The 16,729-nt window shown below is 40.5% G+C and overlaps 1 protein-coding gene across 3 annotated transcripts in view; it reads right to left on the bottom strand.

Annotated features, from left to right (window-relative positions):
• Nucleotides 1–16,729, bottom strand: part of LOC119725430 (liprin-beta-1-like) — a 65,665-nt gene that overhangs the window by 10,946 nt on the left and 37,990 nt on the right. For 2 of the 3 annotated variants that reach the window (XM_038196839.1, XM_038196846.1), the window contains exons 7-14: nucleotides 16,079–16,141; nucleotides 12,927–12,975; nucleotides 10,806–10,867; nucleotides 9,606–9,806; nucleotides 9,262–9,474; nucleotides 7,391–7,640; nucleotides 1,666–1,798; nucleotides 674–808 (exon numbers count right to left, since the gene is read on the bottom strand). In XM_038196839.1, coding sequence (XP_038052767.1) covers nucleotides 674–808; nucleotides 1,666–1,798; nucleotides 7,391–7,640; nucleotides 9,262–9,474; nucleotides 9,606–9,806; nucleotides 10,806–10,867; nucleotides 12,927–12,975; nucleotides 16,079–16,141 — 1,106 coding nt within the window. The remainder of the gene's footprint in view (nucleotides 1–673; nucleotides 809–1,665; nucleotides 1,799–7,390; nucleotides 7,641–9,261; nucleotides 9,475–9,605; nucleotides 9,807–10,805; nucleotides 10,868–12,926; nucleotides 12,976–16,078; nucleotides 16,142–16,729) is intronic. The other variant, XM_038196853.1, reaches the window with a different exon arrangement.

The following is a 16,729-nucleotide window of genomic DNA, read 5'->3' as shown; positions in this document are numbered from 1 at the left end:
ATGTCTGTCATAGCCAAATATTCTGTATTGCAGCGTTTGTCTTAGCGGCGTTCTACTGTTCATCAGACAGAACTTGCAAACCAACCACAGCAAGCTCGGTGGTTGAGTGGTACTAAAGACATCTCCACCAACAAGTAGGAAGTCGAAGGGTTTGAGTTCCATGCAGGTATTAGCTAGTGATTTGTTTTTCTTGAGAGTAATCAGACAGCAATGAGTATACACTACTTACTAAATTATGTCGGTCACGGTTTAAATAAAAAGCAATCTGAATTTACATGTCCCTAACGCAAAAGTTCCACCTGTCCAAACAGTAATTGATTGAAATACCAGCCGGTATATCAGATTCAAAACCTGCCATATGATAACAGCAAGATTGGCAGTCAAGTGGCAAGATGTCCGTATTGGATTTGAGTCCCAACAACGACAATTTTGGATTTTGTGTTTTTTACAGCCTCTTGTACAACCTCATGTTATACCAGGCAAGTAAAACTGCATCAGCATAGGAATAATCTATCATAGTCATTCCCTGCCTTTGAGAAACAGTCAAAATGTCAAGTTTTTGTTTTAAACATAAATCTTTTTTAAAGTCATTATTAAAATTAACTTCTTCCAGAGGCAAAATTCCACTGAATGTCAATTAAATAATCAACCCTTTCTTGTCCTTTCAACTGACCTATTTACACGAAGCCCAGGCAAGCCAAGTCTCGGACCAGCCGTCGCCCTGAAACGCCCACCACGACGGAACTCCACTGGCGCATCGTCATCATCCTCCTCAAAGGTTAAGGATGCAGAGTTGCTTCTCTTCAACCTACCGAGAATGTTTGTTTACCAAAGCTTCTTTCAGATACATGTTGTACCTACTGGGCACCACACATAGTACATACCAAATTCCCCACAAATTATTGAGAAGGAAAATAAATTGTAGCCTGTTAAAAAATAAAATCCTCGTTAAGTTGTAGTCTTGAGACAGATCTGTGGCATTTTGTAGTGTGACCAGTCGAATAATAGGTATATTACTACAGGCCTGATACACTTACAAACTCACATAGTCGTTTTTTGCTATGCTTCCGAGGATTGGCTTTGTGTTTTCCTTTGTCCCTGTAATATAACACTCTCCCATAGACTAAGCACACAAACCTGCGTTCGAGGACAATAGGCACCTTCCTTCGAGGATCAATGGCCCCTTTGTGCTCCTTTTGTTGTCTGTCCTCAGGCGTAATGCCATGCAGGAACAGACAAGTGTGTATTTGCCTGCTATCGTGGATCCCTCTATTGTCCCTCTTGTGCTTGTACTTTTTAGGAAGACCTCCCATATGTTTTGTACGCGAATCCAAATTGAGGACCTCTCAGGAATTGGGGACCCTATTGTCCTCTATTGTTCAACGTCCCCTATTTTAATGCAGAAACAAACTCTAGTTTTTTTCCCTTCTTTTTACCATTCTTCTTTCTTTCCCAAACTTACTTACTTTCCAAATAGTTTGTTGATGCCCACTTTCTTTTAGGAAGACCTCCCATATGTTTGTACAAGAATCCAAATTGGGGACCTCTCAGGAATTGGGGATCCTATTGTCCTCTATTGTTCAACGTCCCCTATTGAATGCAGAAACAAACTCTAGTTTTTTTCCTTCTTATTACCATTCTTCTTTCTTTCCCAAACTCACTTACTTTCCAAACAGTTTCTTGATGCCCACTTTCTTTTTCCTCCTCTCGGTGGGCGGGGTTAAGTGCGATGGGCAGTCGGCAAAGTTCACCTTCCTGTTCCGTCGGACGATGTCCTCTCCGTCCGATTCTGTGGAAGCTGGTTTACCATGGCAACAGATCCAGTTATGACATCGATAAATTCACAAAGTGTCCAAATTTTAGAAATGTGTACAGTGCGCTTTTATCAGATCAACAATAATTATAACAACTTCAAGTGTGCTTTTATACTGGATGCCAAAATTACTTGTATTCATCAACATGAAACGAGAGAAATCAAATTTTTCTACTAAATAATTCAAAAATTATGTAAAAACTTTCATGCAATAGATGCTTACATGTTTAAACAGTGAAGTTGGAAAAAAAATTTCCAACCAACATTTATCCCAAAACAATTCCGGTTTTCTGTTTTTCATGTTTGTTATTTCTGATGAAATAAATTGTTCTAAAATGTGGTACTATCTGAAGCATTAATAAAAGGGTACTTGAATAAACAATTACTTGTTACACCAAACCTTTGTTACTTTATTCCATTGGATTAAAGAAAAAAATCCAAGAGTTAATAATAAAATCATGCAGGACAGATTGCAAATAAAAGCATACCAAGCTTGCAACAATCAAAACGCATGCAAATACAAAAGAAGTTAAATTCAACACAACATACAATGTGTTGTTGTATGTAATAAAAGCTTGTTACAACAAATTATAACCCCCCCCCCCCCCGTAAAATATAGCCCCACCCTTTATTGAATATTCAGGCCCTGGCTGCTTTGCATAAAGTGCTGACATGTGCTTTGGTGACTTTTTATGAATATGTATGAGTGTTTGCCTAATTTCTACATGTGCAGGTGATGTGCAAAAGCATTCTGCAAATGTCACTCCTCTCTTGATGAATATGCATCAGCGATCAAGTGCATTCTTCAAACCCGGAAAAAAATGTGCCTGGTTGATACTGGTACATTGTAATTCAGTCTTGCACCCGATTTCACGAAGCGCTGCGACGCGTCACAACTCGAGTAACAATGTGTAACATGTCGCAACTCGCGACGCATCGTATCTTCCATTTCACGAAAGTTGCGATGTGTTTAACGCGTCGTAAGTTCCTTGACAACAGCTTAAAACACGTCGCAAGTTACGACGTGTCTAGTGGTCATCACAAAATAAGAAGAGTCCCTTTTCTTAGCCAGTTTAATGCCATAAACATTACATAAACGAGATATAATACCGAGGCAATGTCTGCAAAGTTGTAAATAAAAAATTCATTAAATAATTATAAATTAGACTGGAATATTGCAGTTGAAATTTCAAGGTAGCTATACAGTCCACTGAGAGCTTATTTTTCTTCAAAATTGCATCGCACGACCGCCATTTTGTCTAACGTTTTCACAAATTTCGAGCTGAGATCCGACGACTCTTTGTTGAATATCAGACGGCTATTTACTGTACGCTGACTAAATACATAAAACAGTCACCCAGTTGTGCTATAAATACACATACGATGCGTCGCATTTACGACGTGTTTTGTGAAATGGATCGTTGGACGCGTCGCAGCTGCGATGCATCGTAGGGATACGACGCGTCGCAGCGCTGCGATGCATCGTAAGTTACGAAGAGTTTGATGAAATCTGGTGCAGCCCTATTAAATGAATAATGCATGAGATCTGATCAATTTGCATATGTGTTTGTAGAGTATGTGACAATACTGACAATATGTAGAGTAGAAACCATCTTGTGCTCTTCTTGATTATCATGATAATTTGCATAAAATGCGATGTGCTCATCAAAGTGTGCATGATGTACAGAACTGCATGAATAAATGATGGGGGAGGAGGGGAAGAAGATTGGGTTGGAGTGGGGGATAAGGTTGTGTGGGGGCGGGAAGAGATGGTTGAGTGACGGTGGGGGATGGGATGGGGAGAGAATGTTGGGTGGGGGTGTAGGATGGGCTGAGTGCGGGAGAGTAGGGTGAAAGAACCCAGAATACCCGTTTTAAGCTAAGGTCAAAGCATGGGCGGAAATGAAGACATGAAAATGGGAAGGGATCTCAATTTTGTATGCCTTTTCTTTTGGTTGGAAGGGGGGGGGTGTTATACCACATCTGTACACACCAATATTTGTTCCGTAGTTCTGGGGACTACACAGGAGTTGTCCCATGGTACTATGGGGACTAAATATGCTGTGGGGACAGGAGAAAGTCCCCATTACTCGGTCCCAATTGACCTATTGCGATAGAATCGTGGAAGAATCAATGCAATTTGGGAAACATTGTCCAATTACATGATATGCAAATTTACAGACGCGGAACCCGCAAAATCTGAGACAAACAAAATTTAGTGTGCAAAAACTCCATAGGGTTGTCTAAGGGGCGTGGCTAACTCACAAACAGCGATAGGTCAATTTGCCTAACAATAAAAACTTCCCCATAACGTGATGACGGCCCGCCCACGCTGGTTCGCTAGTGCAAAATGCACACTGCAGGACGAATTTTCAATGTGCACCAACCCAGAGGACGAGCACATGACGGACATGATTCTATTATTCAATCAAACACAGAAGCACAAAGTCCAGAAAACGGGAAGAAATACAGAATGGGAGTGATAGCAATCAGGACTGGAGCAGGGGTGGTGAAATCTGCTTGTGCAAGATGTGCGTGATGGTGGATGGTGCAAGCAGATATCTTGCTCATGGTAGCGGCAATTCTCAACACTGCAATCACTTACCACACCTTCCAGCTTGATCATAACTTCACTTTTAGAAAAAGCAAAGTCTGTGCACCATGAATTGTGTAGATGTATTTCTATGGTTGTTTCAATGAACTCAATACCTGTCAACTGCACACTGTACATGTACTGAATGTATATTGTTAACAATTTTCTAAAATGGAAAGGTTTACTTGCCAAATTGTCTCCAGACTTCTCAGAAGTACAGGAAAATTAAAAAAAAATATGTTTCACAGGGGAAATTTAGAACCCTAATTTGTCAACCACCGCTGCCCGACTGCATGAACATACATGTATCTGTTTTTGTGTGTGCACAGAAAGTGTCACAGCCATTCCAAGGAGATTAAAATGGTTTTGAAAACCAAGAACTAGACCTACACTCAACCAAAAAAGAAAGTCCCCTCTTCTCAATCCTTTTTTGTCTAACTCAAAAACTACTGAGCAAATCTCTTGCTCAAATAACGACTATTCAGTACAGAAATTCCTTAGCAATCCAGCCATACTCTTAACTGGGCCCAAAACAGTGATAATATGTACGAATTCATGCAATTTATGACAAATGATACCGAAAACCGTTGCGCTTTGCGTGCATGTTGTGGTTCACACTCACCTTGCACGTATACGAAAGTGCAACCTTTTCTTCGGTACCATTTGTCATAAATTGCATAATTTTGTACACATTATCACTGTTTTGGGCCAAATAAAGAGTATGGCTGGATTGCTAAGGAATTTCTGTACTGATTAGTTGTAATTTGAGCAAGATGTGCCCAGTAGTTTTTGAGTTAGACAAAAAAGTATCAAGGGGGACTTTCTTTTTTGGTTGAGTGTAGATTGTTTTTAGTTCTTATAAAGGAAATTACAAATTTGTGAATCTGTGCTTTGTAAAAAGAAAGTTTTTAAAGTGCAATTGATCCGTACAATTGAGGTTTCATGCCATGCAAAGTGTACTGTGCTGGTGCAGTTTTTTTTTTCTTCACTTCCTACATACCTTCGTGCAGTGTAGTGTGGTGTTACATCATGCAAACAAAGTTTAATCTTATTTTAGTGATTCAAATACATACATACCTCCAGGCAGGACATTACAAAACCACCATGCCACTGATAGACTGTACAAACGTACATCCAACATATCAAGGGATAAATATACAGATGAGGGTGATACTTTTTTTTTTTAGTAATGGTGACCGTCCTCCATCAATTTGGAAAAACGACTTTCACTTTAACACCTTGTAGTTTACTCAGCGGTGTAGCCAGGGTTCTCATCATGGGGGGGGGGGGGCCTTGAGGTTACAATGGAGGGGCGCCCAAATATTTCATCAGTGCTGAAAGGTAGACAGGGTCTTCTTTTTTTCACTGGGACTGGACACCATCTTCCCATGGGGGTGGCACTGTTCAAAACGTTTATCATGGCTACATTGCACAATAACTACCACTATTCAGTTTCCAAGGGATGTTACAATAAACAGCCACTCGAGGAAAAAAAAGAGTTTTGGTGGAAAATACGCACAAAATCGCATAAAAAAAGGACTTTATGTTCTTCCAGCTAATCACGGTAACTGATATGGCTGTGCTTTTCTCCGGATACCAAATTTTCAGTGGGGGGGGGGGGGGGGGGGGGGCGGACTGGGGGCGCTGAGTTTATTCCAGATCAGGATGGAATCGGTCAACAATTTGGAAACATACATACCCTCGGGGCAGTGTAGTATATCAACCATGCTACAGACACTGAGGTAACATTCCACGTTGAAATGTATAAACACGATGAACACTTGGACGACACAACATTGAATATCAAGCAAATAAAGACAGATGATATGTGTTAAGTGTGGTCCGAGCTTCCAAGTGCAATGACATCTCAGCTTAAACAATTCTTTTCAAATTTGATATCTAAAAACCACTGGAAAGGCACAGTAACTTTCTGGTGTTCAGTTTTAGATAAAATATCATTTTCACAACCCAAATAAGTCACAGAAGAGTGACTAATATTTATTTGAAATCTTTAGTGAAAGACACATTTAAATAAAAGTCCTCACTTTCCAATGAATGTTTCCAAAGGTAATTCTCCGTATGTTTATTTTGGGATAGGGTAGGTTTGGTAACTGTTTATGGATTTATTGGCAAAACTCAAGTGTAAAAAGACATTTTTTTTTCTTCAAACAACGTTTTTTTTTAATATACAGGGTGGATTAAAAAAAGGAAACCGAGATATTATTGCTAATTGGAACAGAAGTAGGGCACATGTGAATCAAAGGGAGATATCCTCTGTTAGGGTTAAATCGCCTCTTTAAAATGACACGCTGATCATGTCATTACATTCACGGTTGACTGAGCAGTGACCAATTTTATAAAAGGGTCTCTTTAGAGACTTGCGCCACTTTTCATCGTGAAATCTCTTTTTTTCCCTACCCGCCTTGTTTGGCAACCACTCCGTGACAATTGACACAACAAAAACCACAAATGAAAAGTGGCGCAATTCTCTAAATAGACCCTTTCATAAAATTGGTCACTACTCAGTCAATCGTGAATGTAATGACATGACCAGGGAGTCTTTTTAAAGAGGAGATTCAACCCTAACGGAAGATATCTCCCTTTGATTCACATGTGCCCTACTTCTGTTCCAATGAGCAATAATATCTCTGTTTCATTTTTTTTATCCACCCTGTATATTTGAAGAAAACATTTTTAATGTACCGGCACACCAGAAAGCCTTGGCTTGATGGACATTTATCAAAGTAATAACTAATCTAGGGTTTCATCAGTAAAATGAAAACAGTTTATATCTGAAGCAACATTGAAAGGCATGATGTTTTTCACATCAAAAGTTTCAGAACCAGTTTCACAGAAAACTCTTTTTGGTTTCATGATTAAACCAGAAAATACACCTGACATGTCGTCAGCATTTGCTAGCCCAGACCACTCGGTGGGGTGCAACGTGAAAATGAGTGCAAGCATGCAAAGCCATGGGCCCTCACCCAAGTTAGGTGCGCTGGAGGTCTTCTTAGAGCCCCGGACTTTAAACAGCCCCCGACCGAAGGACCCGGACCGGTCCTTACGGCCTTGCCTAGTGTCTGGGCTACCTTGTAGGGTGGCAGCGTGGGTGGGTGGCTGGGCGTTGATCGGGGGAGGGGCGGCCGGCTGGGCGAACTGGAACTCCCGGGTCTTGTTGCGGGGGGAGGGGAGGGTGCTGTAGCCCTGCTGGTGGACTGCCGAATCGGAATCGTTCTGAAAAATGGGGGGAAACAAGAGTTTGGCATATATACTAATCTGGGATGCGTTCCAGTCGCACAGACATGTTTGTGTTCAATAGCTGGGCCCTGCTATGAGGTGAGTTTCCCTTTTAAAAGCTTGGGCCCTTTTTATACCAGGGTTTTGGATGTTTATCTTTGACTGAGCCTTGTGTAACATTATCTGGTTAATCCCTTAAGGCAATTAGTTACGCCACAGGAGGCCAGTCCACGCTCTTTGGGTAGGTATTCATACACTCGCATTCTGCAATTTACGCATGCGTGAACGTAAATCATGTGCCGCAGCGACCACACTTACAGTCTGACAAATTCAGGATTTCTGTTGTTTGTGCATCAATTTAAACAATAAAAAAAGAAAACATGGTTTCATTACTCGACGAAAACAAATAGAACGTTGGATATTAAATTTATGAATAATCCATGTGCTAGGCCTCCGCGGAATGATTCAGGCATGCCTAACAAGGCGTTCAGTCAAGCGGTACTAATTGTTCCCTGCTGGTGGTAGGCATTCAACAGGTGCTAAACTTCCCTAAGGAGATAAACCTTGAGATAAGAGAGATCAATAAGCCTGGTTCAGTCTTGATGAAACGTCAAATATAACTGGCCAAGTCGGGTGCTCTGTAAAAGAGGATTAATGGCATGAGACGTGTCAACCCCACATGGAACGATACTGTCATTGAAAAATTGTCAAAATGGCGGCGCCCAGTATGCCAATCCTACAACAGTCAGTGTTTGGATAGCCTTGACAGAATCATTACATTAATTGTGTCTGTTGCCCATTTTTGAAAAACATAGCTAATGGCTCAGAAAGACTGTTGGCCTTATCTTGCCAACATTCGCCAACGTTGGTGGCAGACAGTAGGTTCCAATTGTACAAACGTTGCCAACGTTGGCAGATGTTAGCCTGGACACCATCTGCCCTACTTGGGGACACAATCTGACAATATACAATCAAACAATATACAGTGTGTACATGTATATAAAAAATGCAAACAAAATACAACAGAATGTCAGACGTAGCATAGAGAATATAGGTATCGTTTGAAAGATACGCCTTTCCACTTGAAAATGAGACATCAAACGTCCAAATTTGAGAATTTTTGACAGAGTTATGAGTCATTTTCCGAGAGAGGTCAAATTGACCATGGGACCAAGTTTTGAATTTTGGGCATAGGGACAAAGGTAGACTAATTGCCTCTGTGTGGATAATTGCCTGGCCTACAAAAATGTGTTTGGCTAGTAAACACAATTCTAAACACTTTCTTGCTATCAGTTTGTAAACATGTTTACATGCTAAACTTTTTTAGCATGAGGCGATAGCAAGAAAGTGTTTAGAACTGTGTTTACTGGCTAAACATTTTAAAGTGGAAAGGCATATCGTTCAAACCATACCTATCTATGTTGGTTCCTCATTCTACGTCTGGCATTCCGTTGTATTTTGTTTGCATTTTCTTTGATACACACTGTATTTACCAACGTTGCACACAAGATTTTGCCAACACGTTGCAATTTGCCAAACGAAATGATTACACCCCCCCAGTGATGCCCATGTTCCTAGACTGGCAGTGGGTATTAGCCGAGTAAAGCTTCTCTCTCACCGTAAAAGCCAACGCTCCTGGTTTGATATCCTCCAAGCTCGCCGACTTCCTCTTCTGGAAATTCTTCCTGTCATCCGACGGCCCCCGCTGCGATAATGGTTCGCTCCTGCCAGCGTCAGCACTCCCATCCGTCGGTGTGGTGACAGGCGAGTCCACTCTGAGGGCGACTTCAACTTCGGGGGTGGTTGAAGCGCTCACTGAATCAGTAGGAGTCTGTGGTTGGCGATATAAAAACCAAAAATAACAAAAATTCAACCATTTATGTTTATGTTCACAAAGGAGGGACAAAACAAAAGAACAAACAGACAGACAGATAAACGGAGAGGAACAGACAGACAGCTAACCTCCGGTTGTCTATCTTTGATGCTGGGGCTTTCTTCCGTATCAGCCAGACCCACGGAGCTACTCGTGGAGAAGCTGTCGGATCGAATCGCCTCGTCCTCCAATGAGTTGACGTCAAGTTTTCGTCCCTGGGCGCCCATCATGAGTTCCTGCACCTTCTGGTGCCGAGCGATGCTCTTCTTTAAATCGTCAATCTTTCTGTCCTGGGAGGAATTAATGAAAACATCCGTTGCCGCTTTGAAGTTAATCCTACATGTAACAGTCCAAGGGTGTATTGGCTAGCAACCCTGCCATTTGTCAAAGTGAGAAGCCTGCCCAAAGGAACAAGATCCATCAGGTCAAATGTCCAAAACTGCCTCTGAGTCTCTGGTTGCCAACTGCAACAGGATTCAACTGTGGCATTGTTCAATGCGACTAAACTTTAATTGCCGCAGAACCGACAGTTAATGCACTCTTGTTGATTAATAATAATAATAACAGATAATTTTATAAGGCGCACAGTATCTGGAGAACCATTCAAAGGCACCAGTCACTAGCAAATCACTGTGGTTTAAATGATAGATTAAAAAGATGAGTCTTAAGATGGCGTATCAGTTGTGTCCCTTAACTCGTCTGGCAAGGAATTCCAGAGACGCGGTGCACAGCTGGAAAAGGCTCAGTCCCCGTAGCTTGCCAGGCAAGTTTTGGGAACAGAAAGTATCTGTGATGAAGAAGATCTGAGGCCTGGTCGCATGTTGCGAAGTTGTAACAGGTCTCGTATGTAGGATGGAGCTACACAATGTAATAAGGTTCCGCACACTTTTACGCATCTGTTGCATCTGGCAGAGCTGGGGTTAATAAAGATCTAATATGCGCGTAAGCCTATGGTCTTCTTGAGGTCGAGTCTCAAGTCTTTGTGGGCTCGTCTTCAAAATTGAAGACTGTGAAGTCTACTCATGCTGCTCTGTATTCGTCTTAAAAGATTTGGGATTTTTTTCACTAGGGAGGTACATGTACAAGGGAGGTATGTTTCAATGTCACCGTATGGAAGGATTTCACCTATTCATGACTTCCAACAAGCATGACAAGGAAGGATATGTCCTCAGTTGAGGTCGGTAAATTACCAAGTTTTTTAACATCCCTTGTCTTTTTTTAATTCTCAAGAGAAGTGTTTTCTTGTCTCAAGGGAGGTGGTTTTTTTTTAAGTACGAAACAATTTTTACCTTCTCATGGTTTGCAGCCAGGAGGGACTCCACAGCTCTCTTCAGCTTCTCAATCTCAATGGCTGCAAACAGTAAATAAGAACACGACAATGAATTAAAGATGTAAACGGAGGCAGCGAAAATTCAGTATGGGCAATTTCTCAAGCCACGGCATCGTTTCTAGCCTTGGCTTTGTCTCGTTGCAATACTCAATTGGATATTATTTCCTATTACAGCTGGTCCCTAAAAAGCATGATATATCAAGAAAATCAATCAAATCAAAACTTTCTGCTACCCAGAAAAATTCTGAGCACATTGGTAGCTCATGTACCTCACGTGCATGCATTAGCTTGAATACAGTGTATGTGAGCATATATTTTTTATTTGTAACATACTGTACACGTACCGGTACTTTGGCCATCAGGCCACGAGATGTATGTAAATAAAACCAAACCAAACCAATGTACCGGTAGCTCCCATACCTCAAGTGCGTGCATTAGCTTGAATACAGTGTACGTGAGGTACATGTACAAGTAGCTCACGTACCTCACGTGCATTTATTGGCTTGAATACAGTGTATGTGAGGTACATGTACCGGTAGCTTATGTACCTCACGTGCATGCATTAGCTCGAATACAGTGTATGTGAGGTACATGTACCAGTAGCTCACGTACCTCACGTGCGTGTATTAGCTTGAATACAGTGTATGTGAGGTACATGTACCAGTAGCTCACGTACCTCACGTGCGTGTATTAGCTTGAATACAGTGTATGTGAGGTACGTGTACATGAACCGGCACCTCACGTACTGTACCTCACGTGCATGCATTAGCTTGACTACAGTGTATGTGAGGTATATGTACCGTTAGCTCACGTACATGTACCAGTACCCCACGTGCGTGCATTAGCTTGAATACAGTGGATATGAGGTACATGTACATGTACCAGTATGCTCAGAATTTTTCTGGGTAGCGCTGCCGATTCTCCCAAGACAGAATTTGATTCATTTTTATCAATGGCGAAATTGTCCATGGTTTTACTGCACTTTTAGGACTGGTTGTATTCAAAATCTAGTCTTGGACCCACACTACATTGCCTCTGGCTGCCAGACCATTTGTGTGCCTCAGGTTCACATTAAAGGGAACAATTCCAGCTTGATTTCTACTATAGAATGATGAGCCAGGATCTCCAAAGTTTAGTACCAGAAATCATGAAGCTCAAGTCCACAGCCAAAGCTTAAATCACATCCGGGTTTTGAAATATGGCTCAGGTATCTCATTAATGCATGTTTTGTTGGGTTAGAAGTTCCTCACCAGTAATTTATTTACTCAAGTAATTGGTCTAGACATTCTGTCTGGCTCCCAGATCTGTGGCAACTTTGCCAAGGGCAGAATTTTTTCACTTAGCAAAAGTCAGTCGCCGGGCAAAATACTAAAGCCCTTTTCACACGTGAGCCTCTCAACCTGGGCTGAACTCAACCCTGGGCGAACCCAGTGCCGCCCCAGGTTGAGTTTTGGATTGTTCAACGCCGCATCGTTTTCACACTTGTTTCATGCAAATCAAGCTTATCATGCTTAGTTACTACTGTTTTAAACCCTGGCAAGAATTTCAACCTTGAAAATTTTCACCCTGGTCTGAGTCCAACCCAGGGCGAAATCAATCTTGGGTTGACGCAGGGTTGAAATTCTTCAATTGTGAAACGATGCATGTTTTCAACCCTGCATCATCTCTGCCTATACCGCGAGATTTGTCTAGTGTGAAAAGGACTGATAATGTCATGTCTATTGCTTGTGAATGATTATCAGCTGATTTAAACTGAGCACATTAACTTACTAAGCCATATTTACTGCCTCAAAAAAATTGAAATTTCATCCTGATTTAGCGTCTACCAAGAATGTAATGTCGATTAAGGCATTGAACAGAATTCATTCTTGGGACTGCAGATAAATTCGATTCAAAGGATTGACTTTTTTTTTTTATGAAGTCAAATCTTAAGGCATTTCATTGCTCCATAACCAAATTAAACCATTTCATAATTTCACTTTGCGTAATATTCTCATTTCTATTGCCACATTGCTGGTGCTTCAAATGGAGAAAATATATACACGTAAACTATAATGTCTGAAAAAGCTGATGCACCCACCATAGTCTGATTCCTTGGTCTTAGACATGTAGAGTCGCTCATTCTCGGCCTAGAAAACACAAAACAAATATGTTAAAAGAAAAATCTGTACTCATAAAATACAACCGCTGTCTCTGTACAACTGAACACAATAGATGCATGTATTGAGTTTCTCCACCGTTCTTGTTTTTCTTTAAATCGCTGTTTTACCTTCACTGAAATGTGATTAAAGTGTAACTAAAAAAATTATCATCGATATACATGACGCCCCCCATGAAATATTCCAGCCCCCCAGCCCCCCCCCCCCTGAAAAATTCATGGCAATGCCACCTTCCCATCCCCCCCCCCCCCAACTGAAAAATTCATGGCTACGCCACTGGACAGTATGAAGGACACTGCTCTGGTTCACGAATGCTATTTATTGTTAATATACATATAATCTACAGTATGTTTCAAGATGGCGCTCACAGGTCCTTCAATATCAACTGAATCCTCCAAAATGGACTCTGTGCGTAAAAACACGAGGGCGCTGTCACCTAACAATGAGCGTATGAAGATCACTTAACTGGTTCCCGCATACTGTTCATGTACATGATCCATGTATGTGCCACAATTGTATATTTGCTTATAATTATATTGTTATTTCTTGTATATTCAATTGTGCTGTGCAGAATGGAAATAAACGTGAACTGAACTGAACTGAATTTTTCTAGCATGCATCTTTTCCAAGATGGCGCTAAGTGGTCCTTCAATATCGGCACTCTTTCTAGTTTTCACAATTCAGAGGGGATGCATATCAACTGTTTCCAGGAAATTTAACTATGAAATTGTGTTTGAAGGACACTATAGGCTGGTTCCAGTTGGAATTTCACTGTTTACATAATCTACGTATTCCTGCATAAATGCTGCAATATTGCCGCTCTTTCAATTGTTCAGTATCGGGGGTTACATGTACTTGTTGACTGATTCCATATATTATAAACCTACCGTACATCTGTGAGTCTATATATAAATGAACCCACGTCATTTCATGTCATGCACGTCATTTCCCATGCAATGTCAAAAAATTGGAATAAAACCTCCGACCATAACCTTTCATGGCACAATGACATTTCCGCGCAATTTGAAAATTAATTCTAATCGCTTTGGACTTAACATGTAACGCATGAGTTATTGAAACTGCATTAACACATTCATAGAACACAAGTTAACAGCACGGTCACACCTTTACTAATTATGAGCTGAAGGTTACTGGAGACACTTTTGGAGAGGACTTTTCCAACCTAATCTTGTTTACATGTAAGTCTATTTAATTTGCAATTTTTCTTTAACAAAATACCTCAATGTACAGGGTTAGTCAAAAAGAAAATGACCTGGATTCATGATTCCTTTTTTCTTAAAAAAGCAATCAATTTTGATACACCAATGAAGTGTCTTGAAAGCATGTTCTTCCACTTATCGGAAAAAAGAATTACTGAAATTGATCCATGCTATCAGAAGTTATGCATGTTCATTTACTAAACAAACCCATTTTTATAGCTGTCCATGGAATGCCATTGGAAGCTATTGAGCTGAGTGAGATTTACAGATTACCAGGCATCCGAATACAATAAAATATCCCAAATTTTCCAAAAACAGACTTCTCAGTGTGTTTTTAATGCATTCCTACCGCTACCTTCCTAACAAAGTTCTTAGAAAATTGTCATTCTTTTTAATTTACCCAATTTAGAAATCTTTCTACCACAAACAAAAAAACCTCACACATTTTCATCACATTTCTTCACGTGATTTAAATTTTGTGAAATTTTCCAAAATTGTTCCCACTTCCCCTGAACCATGCATGCACCCATGCAAACTAAGAAAGTCCACGATTTCCCCTTGTATTCTAAGAAAATGTTACCAAACCTAAACTCAACACGAAACAAAACTTTCTCCAAAATGATACATGCACAGTGCTTGAACCCATGGCAAAAGAAAAACTAATTACGACACAACGCATGCATGCACACCGCACGCCCACTTCACTTACACTACATTGCCGCAGACGACATTTGATCTCCGCACACTCAGACTGTGTGCGGACTAGCTTGACCTACGTTTTACATAGAAGGTCATCATTTACATAGGGCAAGGGTAAAACAAAACAGGTTGATTTGCACAGAAGGTCAAACGTAAAATGAGACAAAGAAATGGAAAAGAAAAAAAATTTAAAAATGTATTGAAGTTGGGGAGAATACACAAGAAAGTGTGGATTCTTAGATTAAGAATCCACACTTGCGAGTGTATTCTTCGACTTAAACCATTGCGCCAAAAGAAGTGTTGTCATTAACAGTCCAGTGGGTGGAGATGAAAAGACTTGCATATCTGGTGTCAAATCGTGGCCATTAGGGTAATTTATAAGGGAGTTTTTCGAGGCTCTTATACGTAATGAAGCATTATGGCGTGTTTAGCATGTGTATCGCCACACCCGTACAACCAAGTCATTTTGTGTGTAGGCTCCTTCCGTCAACATGGATAGTTCAGACGACGATTATTCTGACTCAAAGTGGTTTTTGCAGTAACGGCGGAGAATTTGACAGTGAAGATGCATTGGTAATTTCTGAAGAAAGTTTTAACACAGACGGTCCTATTAATGCTCATTATGGAGAACAATTGTCTGACGTGTTCAAAGTGTGGATTAGTAATTCCGAATCCACACTGTACTAAAGATTCTTCGTTCCGAATCCACACTTTGTGACCAGTGTGACAGATTCGTAGTTCCGAATCCACACTTTTAACAATAGTGTGACGTCATAGCAATGGTTTAAGGACAGCAGAAACAACATCCAATAAGAATGACGAAAGCACACAAACACAAAGTAAAATGTACACATGTACAATTTACATCCATACATGTAACAATTAAGATCCTAAAAAATAATATCTACTTCTGGTACTCATGGAGGAGTGCAGTAAGCACTGCTTTAAAATCAGGGGGGGGGGAAACCATTTTGACCAAAAAATAAAACTATATTGGCAGTGTTCTAAAATACTCATTTCCATATTTTGAAATTATCAAAAATGTTGCAGAAATTGGAAACTTTCTTATTTCACATTACATCTTTAGAAAGTTTGTGACCAACAGTAGTCAGCCAATTTAAAAGATGTGATCCTATTGGCTGGTTTATCCTCACCTGTCCCTGCATGTATTTCTCCTGCCAGCTGTTGGATTCTGCCTGCAACTCGGAAATTTTGCTCTGTAATATGCGAGACACAAAAGTTGGTTAACATTGGAGAAAAATTGCTGGCTGTTATAAATGTCTCACAAAACAAAATTTAAATGAAAACATAATTGGTGCAGATATATACCTGCACAAATTATGTTTTCATTTAAATTTTGTTTAGTGATTGATTTTTGATGACTTGTGACTGACTTGTGATGGGCATGTGACATGTGTGATTGACTTTGTGATGGACTTGCAATTTACTTTTGATGACTTGTGACTGGCTTTGTGATGGATGTGTGATGGACTTGTGATGGACTTGTGATGGACTTCCGACGGACGTGTGACATGTGTGATAGACTTTGTGATGGACTTGTAATTGACTTTTTATGACTTGTGACTGACTATGTGATGGACTTGTGATGGACTTCCAAACGGACTTCCAACGGACGTGTGACATGTGTGATAGACTTTGTGATGGACTTCTGATGGACTTGTAATAGACTTTTGATGACTTGTGACTGACTTTGTGATGGACTTGTGATGGACATTGCCAAACGGACTTCCGACAGACGTGTGACATGTGTGATAGTCTTTGTGATGGACTTGTGATGGACTTGT

Source organism: Patiria miniata, unplaced genomic scaffold (assembly GCF_015706575.1).
Source record: "Patiria miniata isolate m_02_andy unplaced genomic scaffold, ASM1570657v1 HiC_scaffold_1, whole genome shotgun sequence".
NCBI classification, from domain to species: domain Eukaryota; kingdom Metazoa; phylum Echinodermata; class Asteroidea; order Valvatida; family Asterinidae; genus Patiria; species Patiria miniata.
This window is presented reverse-complemented; position numbering and strand designations above follow the sequence as displayed.